Below are 13,054 nucleotides of genomic sequence, written 5' to 3'. Positions count from 1 at the left end.
TACAAGAAAAATGTGCGTTGCATACGATTTGTTGCTAACCGTGGAAACAGGATGCCGATAAACTGATATAGGAACGTATTTTCTTGAGACCCATTCACTTTTTGATCCTTTTTTTCTCATTTTACCGAGGATGATTGGCAAAGATAAAGTCCATTGTCATTGTCTCGGAAGTTGAGACTTCCAAATGAATCGTGAACTTAACGCGATATCGTGACTATTATATGTCATCTTTTGATGTTTTTAACTTTACGAATAGATATATCAAGCAGATTCCAAAAAGGTTCACAGAATTGGTCGAATAGCTAAAATGGGGGTTCAGAGAGGGGTCCATATATCCTCCGGACATACCCTTAAGACTAAGAGCCATCCTAAAAACAGTGGAAACACAGCGTGGTTTAAGTGCAATTCTTGAGTTGATTGAGTTATAATTTGTTTCTCACGATCGTATGACTGTAGTTTTCCTGGGTATTGCCGGTAAACTTGAATTCACTATTGAACACGCTTTTCAAAGAGATCGTCCAAGTATTGATCAGGGTATGGTTTCTAATGGCGAGTGTTTGGCTAGTGCGAATTGCAAATCAGACAAGAGAAAAGGCCAAGTATTGAGATGTGAAGAAAACAGAAATCAAAGCAAATACCTACAAAGCTACCCAAACATGTTGAAAAACAAAACGACTACCGAATTGAAGATACAAAAACAAGCGATGCAAAAGATGAAGTAAAAACTTATGCTTAGGGTAATACAAGAAACATAGACCGATAAGGATAAACAGCAAACTGCGAGGGCTATAGCCTCAGCTTGTAGCAAAACTTTACACATACTTCTTGCTGAACTGCATGATAAGCTAAAATTCCGAAAATTCACAATTTTGAAATTTTAGAAATAAAGAGTTAATGTAGGAACTACATGTTTGCTCTAATTCGTGTCGAACCTCTTGTTCGGCCTCTAATTTGCCCCCGTTTAGTTGTTGCTGGAAAACGAAGCCCATTTGTGCCAGTTAGGCATGCCAATAATTACAATGGCTTTTCAGATCCTTGAAACTTTCGTCTGAGTCACCCTTTTGGTGATATGGGCTAAAAAAGCGGTCATAAAAAGAATTTTCGTTAATCTCCTCCGAAAAGAAAATAGGCGCGCTTCCATCAGTAATCTTGCTTTTGTATTTTTATTTGACATCTTTTATCATTATTATTTTTATTCTTATTAATTCTTTGATTTAAAGTTGGCAGTTAAAAGTATATAGCTTAAAAGCTGATTAAGACCAACTATTTAAAAAAACACATACAAATTGCCATAAGATGAGTATAGTTAGCAAAGTACAATTTATGATAAAAACCTTAGCTTGGATGAAATATGTATAAATAGCTCAAAGCCGATAGTGTCATCAAGCTAATTGCGATTATGCAACACTTTACATAATTTATGATCTTCTCGCTATCTCGCTATTAATTTAGTTTACACAAGCTGTGATAAAGAGCTGATTTTCGTTGAGGATTGGCAGATGTTGCCGCTGCGTCAATTTGTAACAATAAACTGAATTTAGTTCTGCTGACGTGATTATACCCAGAATGCCATACAAGATATGTTTCAAAGTCTCAGTGTGGTTGTTCGATCTCTGATTTAATAGAATCACTCCGTATCTGATTTTTGCGCGCTCGTAGCTGAAATTCTTATTGCCGAGCGAGTAAACGGCATCAGTGGAGCCGTTGTAGGACGCATCCTCATAACGAGTTCCAGGCAGAGCAAAAGCAAGATTTCTTATCTATTAAACTGCATGTCATTATTTGCCGTGATATCAAATAGAGGAAGCTTTGTGCAGAGGCAGTTACGCAGATCTGTTTTTGTTGCAGCAAGGTTTTAGACCGTAGTCGACTGCTTTGACTTGTGTGCAACAGTATAGCTGGGAAGAAGTGCTGGCTTAGAATCAAAACATGTCTCTAAACAGCACCGTTAAAGTAAAAGCAATTGGATGCAAAAATTCTTGGCTTGTTCTAGATACGCAAAACTCACCGCCTTCCTGGTCATTTGGCATTCTAATTGGTTTTACCTGCATTCTGGAATTCATTTCTTCATTGCTGAATATATGTGTTTTCGTTGGTCTTATGCGCCTGTGGAGATCGAATACTCACCGAAGCGTCTCTGTGTTGATCAATTTGGTTGTCACAGATCTTATCTACAACTTCACTGCCGAACTGCTTTACACTATTCACCTCATTTTGCAGCAATATGACATCATTATTTGCAACCTAATCTTCACTATTGGCGTCTTCGGCTTGTTTCTCTGCCTTGTTTCATTTCTAATGCTTGTTCTTGCAACGATCGAGCGTTACGTGGCAATTTTCTACCCTTTCCGGCACGTGCAGTACAGCAACTCGAAAATTTCCTTTATTTGTATCGGTGTTGTTTATGTGCTGTCTGTTTCGTTTACCATCATGTTTAGATTGTCCAACTTCAGTTTTGCTTCAGGCATCTCCGTGTTGGCTTTGCTTACGCTTGGCGGGATTTTAATGGTCTTTGCATTTGGAAGAATTCTGTTGCTGACCCAGCGCGTGAAGAAAGATATAGAGAGGCTTAAGGTTGGCAACATAGAAGGAGAAATGGCTGGAAATCGGCCTCGGCTCATGGTTCCGGGAGAGATTGGATCAGACATGGCAGAAAATCGTACCGCAGGACGCAAGAAACTGCGCAAGTGGCGTCAACACCAGAGGAACGCTGTGCTCATTGCATTGCTTTTGTCATGTCTACTTTCTTGCTATTTGCCGTATCTAATCGGGGTTTCTCTATTTGTCTTCGGTAAGTCCGCAGTAAAAGTAACTAAAGAAACTCTGCATTGGCTTTGGATGTTCATGCTTGTGAATGCCACACTCAATCCGGTGCTGTTTTTCTTCTGTGATAAAGAAATCCGTTTCCACATTATGAAAGCTCTCGGATTCCACAACAGGATTGAACCAGATGCAATCAACTCCAAGACATCCCGAAGCTCTTCCATTGCAACCAATGTTAGCCCCCAAGATGTTTCCTAGGCAATCTGCTGACAACAAAAAGGACACTTTGAAATTAACATTAGTTTTTCTATGCAGCATTGCCCTGATTTTGCTATCTTTCTTCAAACTCCCAGACATTTGTTAACTCGAACAATTTTCCTCGTTCCTTTTAGAGTTCGCATTTTCGGAATACGTATTATTGCATTTATTTCTGGGACCCCGTTACTTGATATATTTTATCTCATGTATTCCGTGTTTACAGTAAATAGTTAGCAAGGGTTATTGATAAATGTGAGATTAAGTAGCTGCTGTTATGGCGAACTTTGTATTGAACTGTAAACCTTGTACAATGGCATGCTTGATGTAAAAAAAATATGCTTAGAATAAATAAAGTTCTATTTAAATATATATCAATATAGGTAGAAAAATTGGTTTGACGATTTGGTTTCTGTCGTTCCTTACTGGGACACCGCGTAGCTGTAGATGTCGGCTAGGGTGGGTAAACTCGAGCAAGAACCATACCTAAGAGGGCAGGATTTAAAACAAGAAAGCAGATATATAACAAACATAAATATTTGGACTAAATCAAGCTTACGGAATTATAATTATGCCAGTTTTTCAAAATATAATTTGAAAAAAATTGTAGCTAGAGGGGGCAAGCTGTTGTTAAAATTTTCATTTAGGAGGCACAGCCTCCCCGTGCCCCCTTGTAGCTACGTGGCTGCAACTAGAAAGTGCGTGAAATCTACACTTCCCCCCGTTATTTTCCGGTTAAATCTGTTCGGGGATCTGTGTTTTGATCAGGTATATGCCTGACTCACCGTCTTCAGGGTTTGTGCTTGATTTTACAAAGTGTTTGATTTTTGCTTTGATAGTTTATATGTATAATTGAAAATAGAATTAAACTTTTGATGTTTGAAAAATATTTACACTTTAGAAGAACAGATCACCTGGCAGAATTTGTATAAGATCACAGACCTCATTGATTTTGTATCAAGACAGCTGGATTGTGTAAAAGGGCCCTGTAGCTGAACAAGCTGGAGGATCTTATTTAAAATGAATATAGCTATTTCTATCTGGTTCGCAAAAGAATTTGTTCGGGGTCGGCCCCCATTCAAAGACCAAGTTACTAGTTAAGCTGATTTTGTCTTTAGTAGTTCATGTTTTACAGTCAAATTTTCTTTTGAAAGTCGCTTCCCAGCACAAAGTATCTATTATTCTACGTTTGCAAAAATGTTTTACAAAAATCAAAGTAGTATTTTGGAAGCAGTGCTCTTACAGGGCGTGGTCTTGGGTGTGGTCGATGTAACTGCACTACTATTACCCCCCCCCCCCGCCCCAGAGCAGTCTTCCTAATAAATGTGGGTTTAAGCAGAAATTGACAAGAATGAGAAAGAATGGTCTTCCTAGAGATTATTTGAGCTTGGTCTAGCAAAAAAGGCATCAAGAAATTATCATCATACAATTTAATCGAATTTACTGCAAGAACATATTCGTGTATCAATTTACTTAGCAAACACACATGACATTGGACGAAAATTCTTCCTGCATCAAAGGTTCTCATTTCTACCATTTTCCTCAGAATACTGCCAGCTTTCTTGCTTTGAAGAAAATGTGCATTTTCGATTTCAGTTCTGAAGATATTTCCTAAAGATCTCAATTTGCCAAATTCATTGTTAGTTAATTTATAATGTCCGATTTTAGATTAGTTGCGGGGGTGCTTACTAATCATAGACAGCCTTGGCTTTATTCGTTTGTTTATGACGTGTTTTGGAAGAAACTATGTCGAACATGTAGTAATCTACTGCAAATGAATTGGTTGGTTGATCAGCTACTGCCGTTTTATCGACCACTCCATTGTCTAACAATTTAAAAAGAAATGAATTTTATTTTATCTTGATTAATAATTAATTATATTGTCACACTTGTTTCACTGTGTGTCTGTAATATCATACCTGCTTTTTCTCAGCATGGAAAGTCACGTGATGCTCCCGAAGCTGCAAGTCGAACTCCCTTTAACGCCAGTGCACCTGAAGCCGCAGATTTAACGCGAGAGGTCCCGCTAAGCAAACATCGCAAAGGATTCTTACGAAGAAGGATGTCAATCGCAAGCATGTTATCCTGGTCTAAGGTAGACAAACTTTAAGCTTATGACATTTAAGAAGCAAGCTTGCAAGGTGAAACATCTAAACATATCAGAATTGATAAATGTCATATTTTAGTCAATAATGGAAGGTGGGGCATGGCAAACTTTGCCTTCGGACGAGTGGTAGTAGGTCAGCCCCCTTCCTTTAGAAAACTGACCCGAAGAACATTTTGCGTTTATGTATTACATTGCATATTCTATATCAACTTCGTTTTTATGGTGACTGGATAAGGAAGCTGCATGCATTTGGCATTATCACAGCAAGGTTTTTGTTAAATCAGACTGCTTCAGCACATGTGGAACTATTTCACAAAGTACAGTTCACATAATATGACGTCATCACTTATTCTTCTATATCCCATATTCAATTGTTTCAGAATCCAATAAAGAAACCAATGGTGATGACGAGAAACAAGCAACTCAGGAAGGAGGCAATCGACGTATTTAAATGTATCCTTTCAATATACCAAGTTCTTTGTCCTAAACTATTAATCAAACTGCCGAAGAGAGTATCCCATCGCAATAAAATGTTATTCTGTCTGTTAAGGACGAAGCTTTCTTTATGGATTCCAGTTCCCTAAAGGATCCAGTCAGTTCGAAGTTCGTACCCCACTCACCGATCTCCTTATTCATGGAGCACCCCAGTTACAGAATCCCTGTTTGCAGAACCCCCACTCGTCAATCCAGTTAACAGTACTTCGCTAACGTATATACTAACTTACAGAAACCCGCTTACAGTGTCCAAGTCATCATACCCCTAAGTCACTGGACCCCCACTTAAAAGTTCCCCCTGATGTATTCCCCCACTAATAGAGTCCTCGTGGATTCATATTACGACTGGTCTTCTGCTTATCCTTAAATTTAGTAAACAAGACTTGCAAGCTCAAATTGAAATTGTTTTATACCTTAACTTGACCTCAGTAACATTGCAGTACATGGGTGACAAAGGGTCGCGAAAGTCATCCTCTGCCATAGCCCTTGAAGTCGTTTCAAAAGGCTGGAGCACCCCGGGGCTGAGAGACGAAATCTACATCCAGCTTTGTAAACAAACAACTTGCAACGAAAAATCGTATGTATTTATTCTTCTTTAGGTATAGATTAATGTATGGCTGTATCGTATTTGTTTTATTACTGATGAATGGCAGTATTTTAAGCAGCCTATTCTTCAGTGAAACTTTCTTTTAGCACCTTAATTTGAAATTCTGTGGGATTTTAAAGAGATCCTGAGCGATCGTAAAAATGCCACGAGATATCTTGAATAATATTTTCATTTGCTTCTAGGACGAGTCTAAAGAAAGGCTGGGAATTGATAACCATGTGTTTATCGATATTCCCACCGTCAAATAAATTTCATTCATATTTAGAGGGGTATATATACAGGCATTTGGAGCCTGAAATGGACGAGCTTGGCGTGAGTATGCTTTGAGCAGTTTGTTTTGCCAAATACCCAAGGCCATCGCAGCTCAAGGGTTGGCGTAAGATAAGAAATTTGCTGGCACAATGGTTGTAGCATTATTTCTGAAGGTTTTGCCGTAGAAATAGATTCTCGATGAAGCAGATTTGCTTTGACCAGCTGACGAATACTGCGATTTTCCAACAGATTCTTGTTCCAGGAGTGATGCAATGCCCTCTAAAGACCAACCCCTTTGCCCACCTCACGTCCCTATCACGGCGGCCCATTGCCACATCCACATCAGACTGATATTTTACCATATTTTGCCTTTTTACTAAAAACTCTAGATTTAGTTTTTCTGAATCAATGTTTTTTATGTTATGAAGCAAAATAAATCATTTTTTCCATTTTCACCACTAAGCATTTTACTTCTTTGACGGATTGTGTTGCTAATTGGAAATTTGTTTTCTTGCCAAATCATAGTTGTGCAAAGCGATAACACAATATTTACTTTCCATCAGTTTGCGCTTCTATTAGGCATTTTCCGAACTAACCACCCAGCTTTATGTGCAGGTTCCAATTTCAACATATGCGAAGCACTGCTACAAACAGCTGGAGAGGATTTGCCAATCTGGCGCCAAACGAGGGCTTAAAAGGCCCACTGTGGAGGAGATCGAGCAAGCTAAGGTATTTTTTAGGATGACCTAATACAGTAACGTAATCTAAAACCGCAAGAAATATAACATATTTTTGGTTTTTGGCACAACCCGATTTAGATTGAAGGTGGTGTAAAGGGAGGGATGCGTTAAAAAAAGGAGGCGTTAATTGCTGATTTATCAGAAATTTTTGTGTTTCATGTCATAAGGCAAAAGGCATTTCTTGATTTTATATGTTTTCTATCCTCTTGTCAAGTAAAATTTCATATCACTTTTTAATCAAAGCCTCCTCTAAACTCCATTTTTTGACTAACAGAAAACCGTTTAAAAAGGGGGCGGTAAAAAAGAGCAAGATATTAAACAAAGTATTTACTGTATCTGTAAATTATTCTTTTGGTCTTGTAAAAGATCAGAATTTGATCTGGCTCTCTGTAATCGGAATTTTGGTAGAATAGATAAAGGTTAGTTCTATTTAGGACCCAACCCAGTAATAAACACCGATATGTTTAATGAAACCATCCTTGTTGCATCGCTGTCTTATCCCTCGGTGGGTCACCTGACAAGTATTCTCTCTTCGTATGACCGATACAGTTTTGTCATTTTTATCTGACTGTTTGTACCTGTTTATAATCTCGTTTTGATTTCTCAGGAATCGGTGTTTCACCCGTCCATGTTTGGCAATACACTAGAAGACATAATGGAAATGCAAGAGGAGCACTACAAAAGCAGGAGGTTACCTTGGATCATGACGACTCTAGCGGAACTTGTCTTGGCCAATCATGGGCTGAGCACCGAAGGAATCTTCAGGTAAACAAATATTTTGAATTTGAGGTGAATGTGAATTTTCTAAGTAATTTGCCTACAGGTAAAGCGATTCCTGGTATTTGTATCACTCAAGGCTATTTTGTGTTTCAAAAACTTCGCAAGCATTGCCGTTTAGATGTAGTGACACGTAGTGGCATGTAGTGTGTTCGAGGGAGCATGTATTAGTTATCACCAGTTTGTTGAAGTGGGTTATTTTTTGCTTTACAGGGTGCCTGGTGACATTGATGAAGTCAACTCCCTGAAAGTTCAAATCGACAAATGGCAAGCACCCACGTTAGTTAAAGACCCCCACATCCCAGGATCTTTGTTGAAACTCTGGTTCAGAGACCTTTACGAACCATTGATTCCAAACGTTTTCTAATATCCTTTTCAAATTTCAAATCTTTTTATTGTTTTGAATTAGAATTGTTTTTGTGTGTATTTCCAACTAATATTTTGTTTATAACTTTATGGTGTTTGGTAATATCGGGGAATCTTAACATCAAGATTTGCTACTAAAATGAGCATTGTTTCAAAGGTTTTCAACGAAACCTCACTTTTTGTGCTCAAAGCTAACGATGTGTGTGCTTTAGGTGTGCTTTTAAATTATCCAGAAACGAGGATTTCATCAAGACAAGGATTTCATTTCAACTTTCCTACAGCACTAAGCATAAAGCAGAATTTCATCAATTGGTTTAGGATCTATTTTTCTTCTAACCTGTTCTTCTATCTATATTGATAGCTAGTCTTCTTAAAAATCCAGCCCGGACTTTAATAGTTTTGTACATCCTTCAAATAATTTTAATTTCTTTCATTGTAGTTAAAGTAAAATTGCATCATAAACATTTGAACTAGCTTACATCTAAACAATGATCATCATATTATGTAGATTGTGTTGATGTAGATTGTGATATTCACACCTTATGTTGATGATTTACCTTAACTCAAATCTCACTGAAAAGTGCATTCGAAACTGCGACGACCCAACTGTTGCACTCAGCATTGTTTACTCTATACCTGAGCTGAATAGTTTGGTTTTCTGTTATCTTATTCGATTCTTACAGGTATGGTAATTCTACACAGTTAGCATACGGTGTTAAAGAATAGATTGATCGTTGTTGCTGTTGTTGATGATGTTTTTGGTGATTGTGACTTCGAGTGTATCATTTGTACCTCATGCATTCAGCTTGTTGCATTTTACATCATAGATGACAGAAATCTAGTTGTAAAAACCGCTCTGATCATATCTTACCGCACACAACACTCAAAACATTAGACGATCTACCCTAGAATATGCACGATATAGTCAAACATTTTAAATAAGTTCTGTAGATTCCTAGTGAGTCTAAATTAGGCTGTCTGTATATTTTTTCATTTTGTACCTAAATGTTTTAAGCTGCTTGCAAGTATTTAAATCTTTGCCAATCCAATTTCTGCTGTTCTGGCTATAGGAATCAGGCGAAATAGGATTAGGCCGATCAAATATTGCAAGATTATTCTCACGGTGGACGATTTGTCACATCATACGCATTGTATTAATCATCCTTTCATTAACGGTATTCTGTATTTTGTCAATAGGTATTTCATTTTGTATTCCATGTTTTGTACTCATCTGCTCTATATTTTTAACAGGCATTCCATATTTTATTGTTATGCATTCTTTGTTTTCTTTGTAGACATTCTGTATTTTGTTAACATTTATTCCATGTTTTATTCACAGGCATTCATGACTCCTGATGTAGCAGCGGTATCAAAAATGGACGAAAACAACCTGGCGATGGTTTGGGCGCCGAACTGTCTTCGTTGTCCCTCTGACGATCCTATGCAGATATACGAGAATACTCGCAAAGAAATGACATTTCTGCGAACTCTAATGAAAAACTTAGACACGAGTTTTCTTGAAGGTGTCGTTTAATGCCAGTAAAGATATTGGGATATCATTGGTTACCACCAGATGTTTATCAGCCGTCTGGTTGCTGAACAAAAGACAGAATATGTTGCGCTTGTTTAAAAGCATGGAAAAGAGGTCGTTGTCATGACACCTATGAAGCACTGAAGAGAGGTGGAAAAGTGAGGGCGGTATATATTTTGTTCAATGAACAGAACATGACATAATTTCTAGGCGGTTATTTTAAGAAGGAAAAGCCGTTTGGTTATTTTCGAGATGAAAACGCTCTTTGTTCACCTGAAAGAAAGACACGGAACAGACTTGTTCTTTTCTATAAATCTTTGCCATCTTGCATCGTTCAATCACTCCTAATAACTTTTCATTATTTTTCTGGTATATATATTTTGATAAAAGGAAGTTATTTTTTATTTTCTTAGCCAAAGCTGTTCTCAGATAGACGAGCCTTTTGTTTCATTTTTGATTGTTTGTGGCTGACAGTAAAAGAACATGTTTTTTAGGCCATTCCGACAAACCCTGAGAAGTCAACAGCGTAGCCCATACACTAAAATGTTTGTTGTTGTTTTTTCTAGCAATTTCTGGTTAATTTGTCTAACCGTTTGCCAATTGTTACTTTCACATCATTTAGCAAGAATCACGCTTCAATTTGATCCTTTTCAACTAATTACCGTTTGAAATTATTTTCGATTCTTTGCCGTGTCTTGTTGTTTACAAATCCGTATATGGAGTATCGACTTAGTCATGATAATCTTTCAATTAGGCGTCAAATACTTAAGTGAATTGACTATCTTAAGGCATGTTTATTGAGCACTGAGAATCGTATTATGTGACATTTAAAAACCTTAATATTTAAGACAAGTTGCATGTGACTGTTTTCCGAGGCTGCATACTTTGAATGTGGCTACGCAGGAGGCGGCAGATATCTCAATTCAAAACTACCAACTACCATGTACGGATCCATATACAGATAAGACAAAATAGAAAGTGTTGACAAAAAATGTGATCATATTTTTGTTCACTGTTGAATTTGATACGAAATTGCCTAATAAGTTATTCACAACCTTGATATGACAATAGGTGGTGTCTCAAAATTTCCCCGCCGAACCTGCCGAAGTGATATAACTTTTCTAATTAAGGCAACAGCATATCCACTGCAAGATCACCTTCGACTATACCAGCTAAACAGAGGAATGAGATGGTCACCTCTCGTGTTTCTAGTAAAGTGTCCCCATTCGACCGATAATATGACAGGATGCGGCGAAAATGTGTACAATGGTTATTCTGAATCTCTTACGGTGAAGATTGTTTTAGAATGATTGCTTCGCCATTTATTGCTGTATTTATTTTAACTTGATAAGAGGAACATGATTTTCATTTAACAAAATTCTCGCAGCCTGTGCCTAGACCTGCTATGATTAAGACAAAGATCACGTGATCAACCCATTTCTTAAGTTGACATTAAGTTCGTTGGTTTGTTATACTTTACGACGATTATCGCAGTTTCTTTCAGAAGTTGTTTCTGATGTGATTTTATTTATGACGTCATGGATGATAATTAGCTGTTAATTGCAGAGTTTCATGTATGTATTGATTTTTATCAGGTTTCAAATGTAATATATTTAGTGTTGATAGATTCATTCCAAAGCGTCAAAAAGGATCCAGGCTTGTTTCTCTCTGTCTTCTCTTCTTATATATGTATCTATCAAAATTGGTATTTTTTGTAGAATTCCTTTTTCTGTGAAACTTTGAGAGTTGTCGTGAAAATTAAATCGAAAGATTTAACATTAAAAAGGCATCCATTTTTGGCTGTTTTTATTCAACTACTAGGTTTGAACCAAGTAAGGTAAATTATAATATATCTGTAGTCAAGACACGATAAACTTGGAATACCTAAATGCATATGCTATTCTCCAGAAGGAGCTTTATCTTGTTACATAAATTATGTAGTCATGGAGTAATGTATTTTATTAAATGAGACCCCTTTTCAAATTTGGAAATACATATCAAATACATGGTAGTTTTTAACTCGTGTGAAAGGAGCACATAGACCTTGAAATAAATCTGTCCACTGTCCATGATTTTAATATTTTGTGTGAATAAAGAAAAGGTCACGGTAGCAGGCTGCTCGACGAACTCCAAGGAGATCTTGCGGCGAAAAATCGATGAAAATGTAGCAAAGAAGAAACACCGCAATGCGACGAGAATGAACAACTAATTTGCGGTGTTTCTTGTTTGCTGCATTTTAACTTTTTGTCAGCCCATTGTCGGTGTTAAGGAGATCTTGGATGAATATTCTAAGAGGCGAGTTTGAAGCAGGCTACCCTGGGTGCCCCGGGTCTCCATTATTTAGTCTCACAAAGAAACCTTCGAAATTAGTCACATAAATATATTTTTGAGCGAGAATGCTCATTCTTTGCCACCGCAGCAGCCGTCTGCAATACTTGATACTCGAATTCATTAATTTGCTCTTGTACCCAGGGTAGAAGCAGACTAAGTTGAAAATCTCTTGTTAAGATTACATTTGACTTGATCCTCAAGTCAAACAGTTCTATTTGGTAATTGAAAACAAATTTACTTTTCGACAGCCTGGAACTCGTTGGAGAAAATGAAAAATATCGTTTACAATTGGGGTGACATGGGGTGGGGCATTCACTTTAGAAAAAGTACAGAGATTTTGAAGTTATTCGATTCCTGTTATATGGCTTCTTTTGAAGACCATTTTTACCAGTGGCGGAAATTATGGGGGCATGGGGTGCTCGCCCCCCCCCCAGTCAGCGCTCTCTTCGAAAAATGTTGTCTTTCGTCGGAAGTTGAAAAAAGTTTAACGTGACGAAATTACTGCTAGAAATCGCTTTGAAGTGTATTTTAAACTGATCTAAGGGGCGTGTTTGCCAAATTTTCTGCTCGCATCGCTCGCAAGTGATCCGCGTTTTCCCTTTTTACCCCAGGGGCCTCTATAACCTCTCTGTGCCCTTTTTTGCAAAATTTGAATATAGCTGATAAGATATTAGCCAGTACTTAATAATCAAACAAACAATAAATGACAAAAATTAAAACTGCTTGCGAATTGTATATCTAATTTCAATTCCGTAAATATTAACTAAATTTTCCATCGGATTCTTTCAAACAAAAGTTATTTTCAAACGTATTTCCCACTGAAGAAAACA

General features: G+C 37.4%; 1 protein-coding gene across 2 annotated transcripts in view; it reads left to right on the top strand.

Annotated features, from left to right (window-relative positions):
• Positions 1-11,544, top strand: part of LOC135696568 (uncharacterized) — a 35,193-nt gene extending 23,649 nt beyond the window's left edge. For both annotated transcript variants that reach the window (XM_065216002.2, XM_065216001.2), the window contains exons 8-16: positions 4,952-5,113; positions 5,506-5,578; positions 6,050-6,197; positions 6,410-6,539; positions 7,095-7,208; positions 7,827-7,984; positions 8,210-8,362; positions 8,937-9,045; positions 9,702-11,544. In XM_065216002.2, coding sequence (XP_065072074.2) covers positions 4,952-5,113; positions 5,506-5,578; positions 6,050-6,197; positions 6,410-6,539; positions 7,095-7,208; positions 7,827-7,984; positions 8,210-8,362; positions 8,937-9,045; positions 9,702-9,896 — 1,242 coding nt within the window. In that variant the 3' untranslated portion in view covers positions 9,897-11,544. The remainder of the gene's footprint in view (positions 1-4,951; positions 5,114-5,505; positions 5,579-6,049; positions 6,198-6,409; positions 6,540-7,094; positions 7,209-7,826; positions 7,985-8,209; positions 8,363-8,936; positions 9,046-9,701) is intronic.
• Positions 11,545-13,054: the final 1,510 nt, after the last annotated feature.

This window comes from Rhopilema esculentum, chromosome 18 (assembly GCF_057945365.1).
Source record: "Rhopilema esculentum isolate cy_ngs chromosome 18, ASM5794536v1, whole genome shotgun sequence".
In the NCBI taxonomy this organism is placed as follows: Eukaryota; Metazoa; Cnidaria; class Scyphozoa; order Rhizostomeae; family Rhizostomatidae; genus Rhopilema; species Rhopilema esculentum.
The sequence above is the reverse complement of the archived record's forward strand: the minus strand, read 5'-3'. Positions and strand labels throughout refer to the sequence as shown.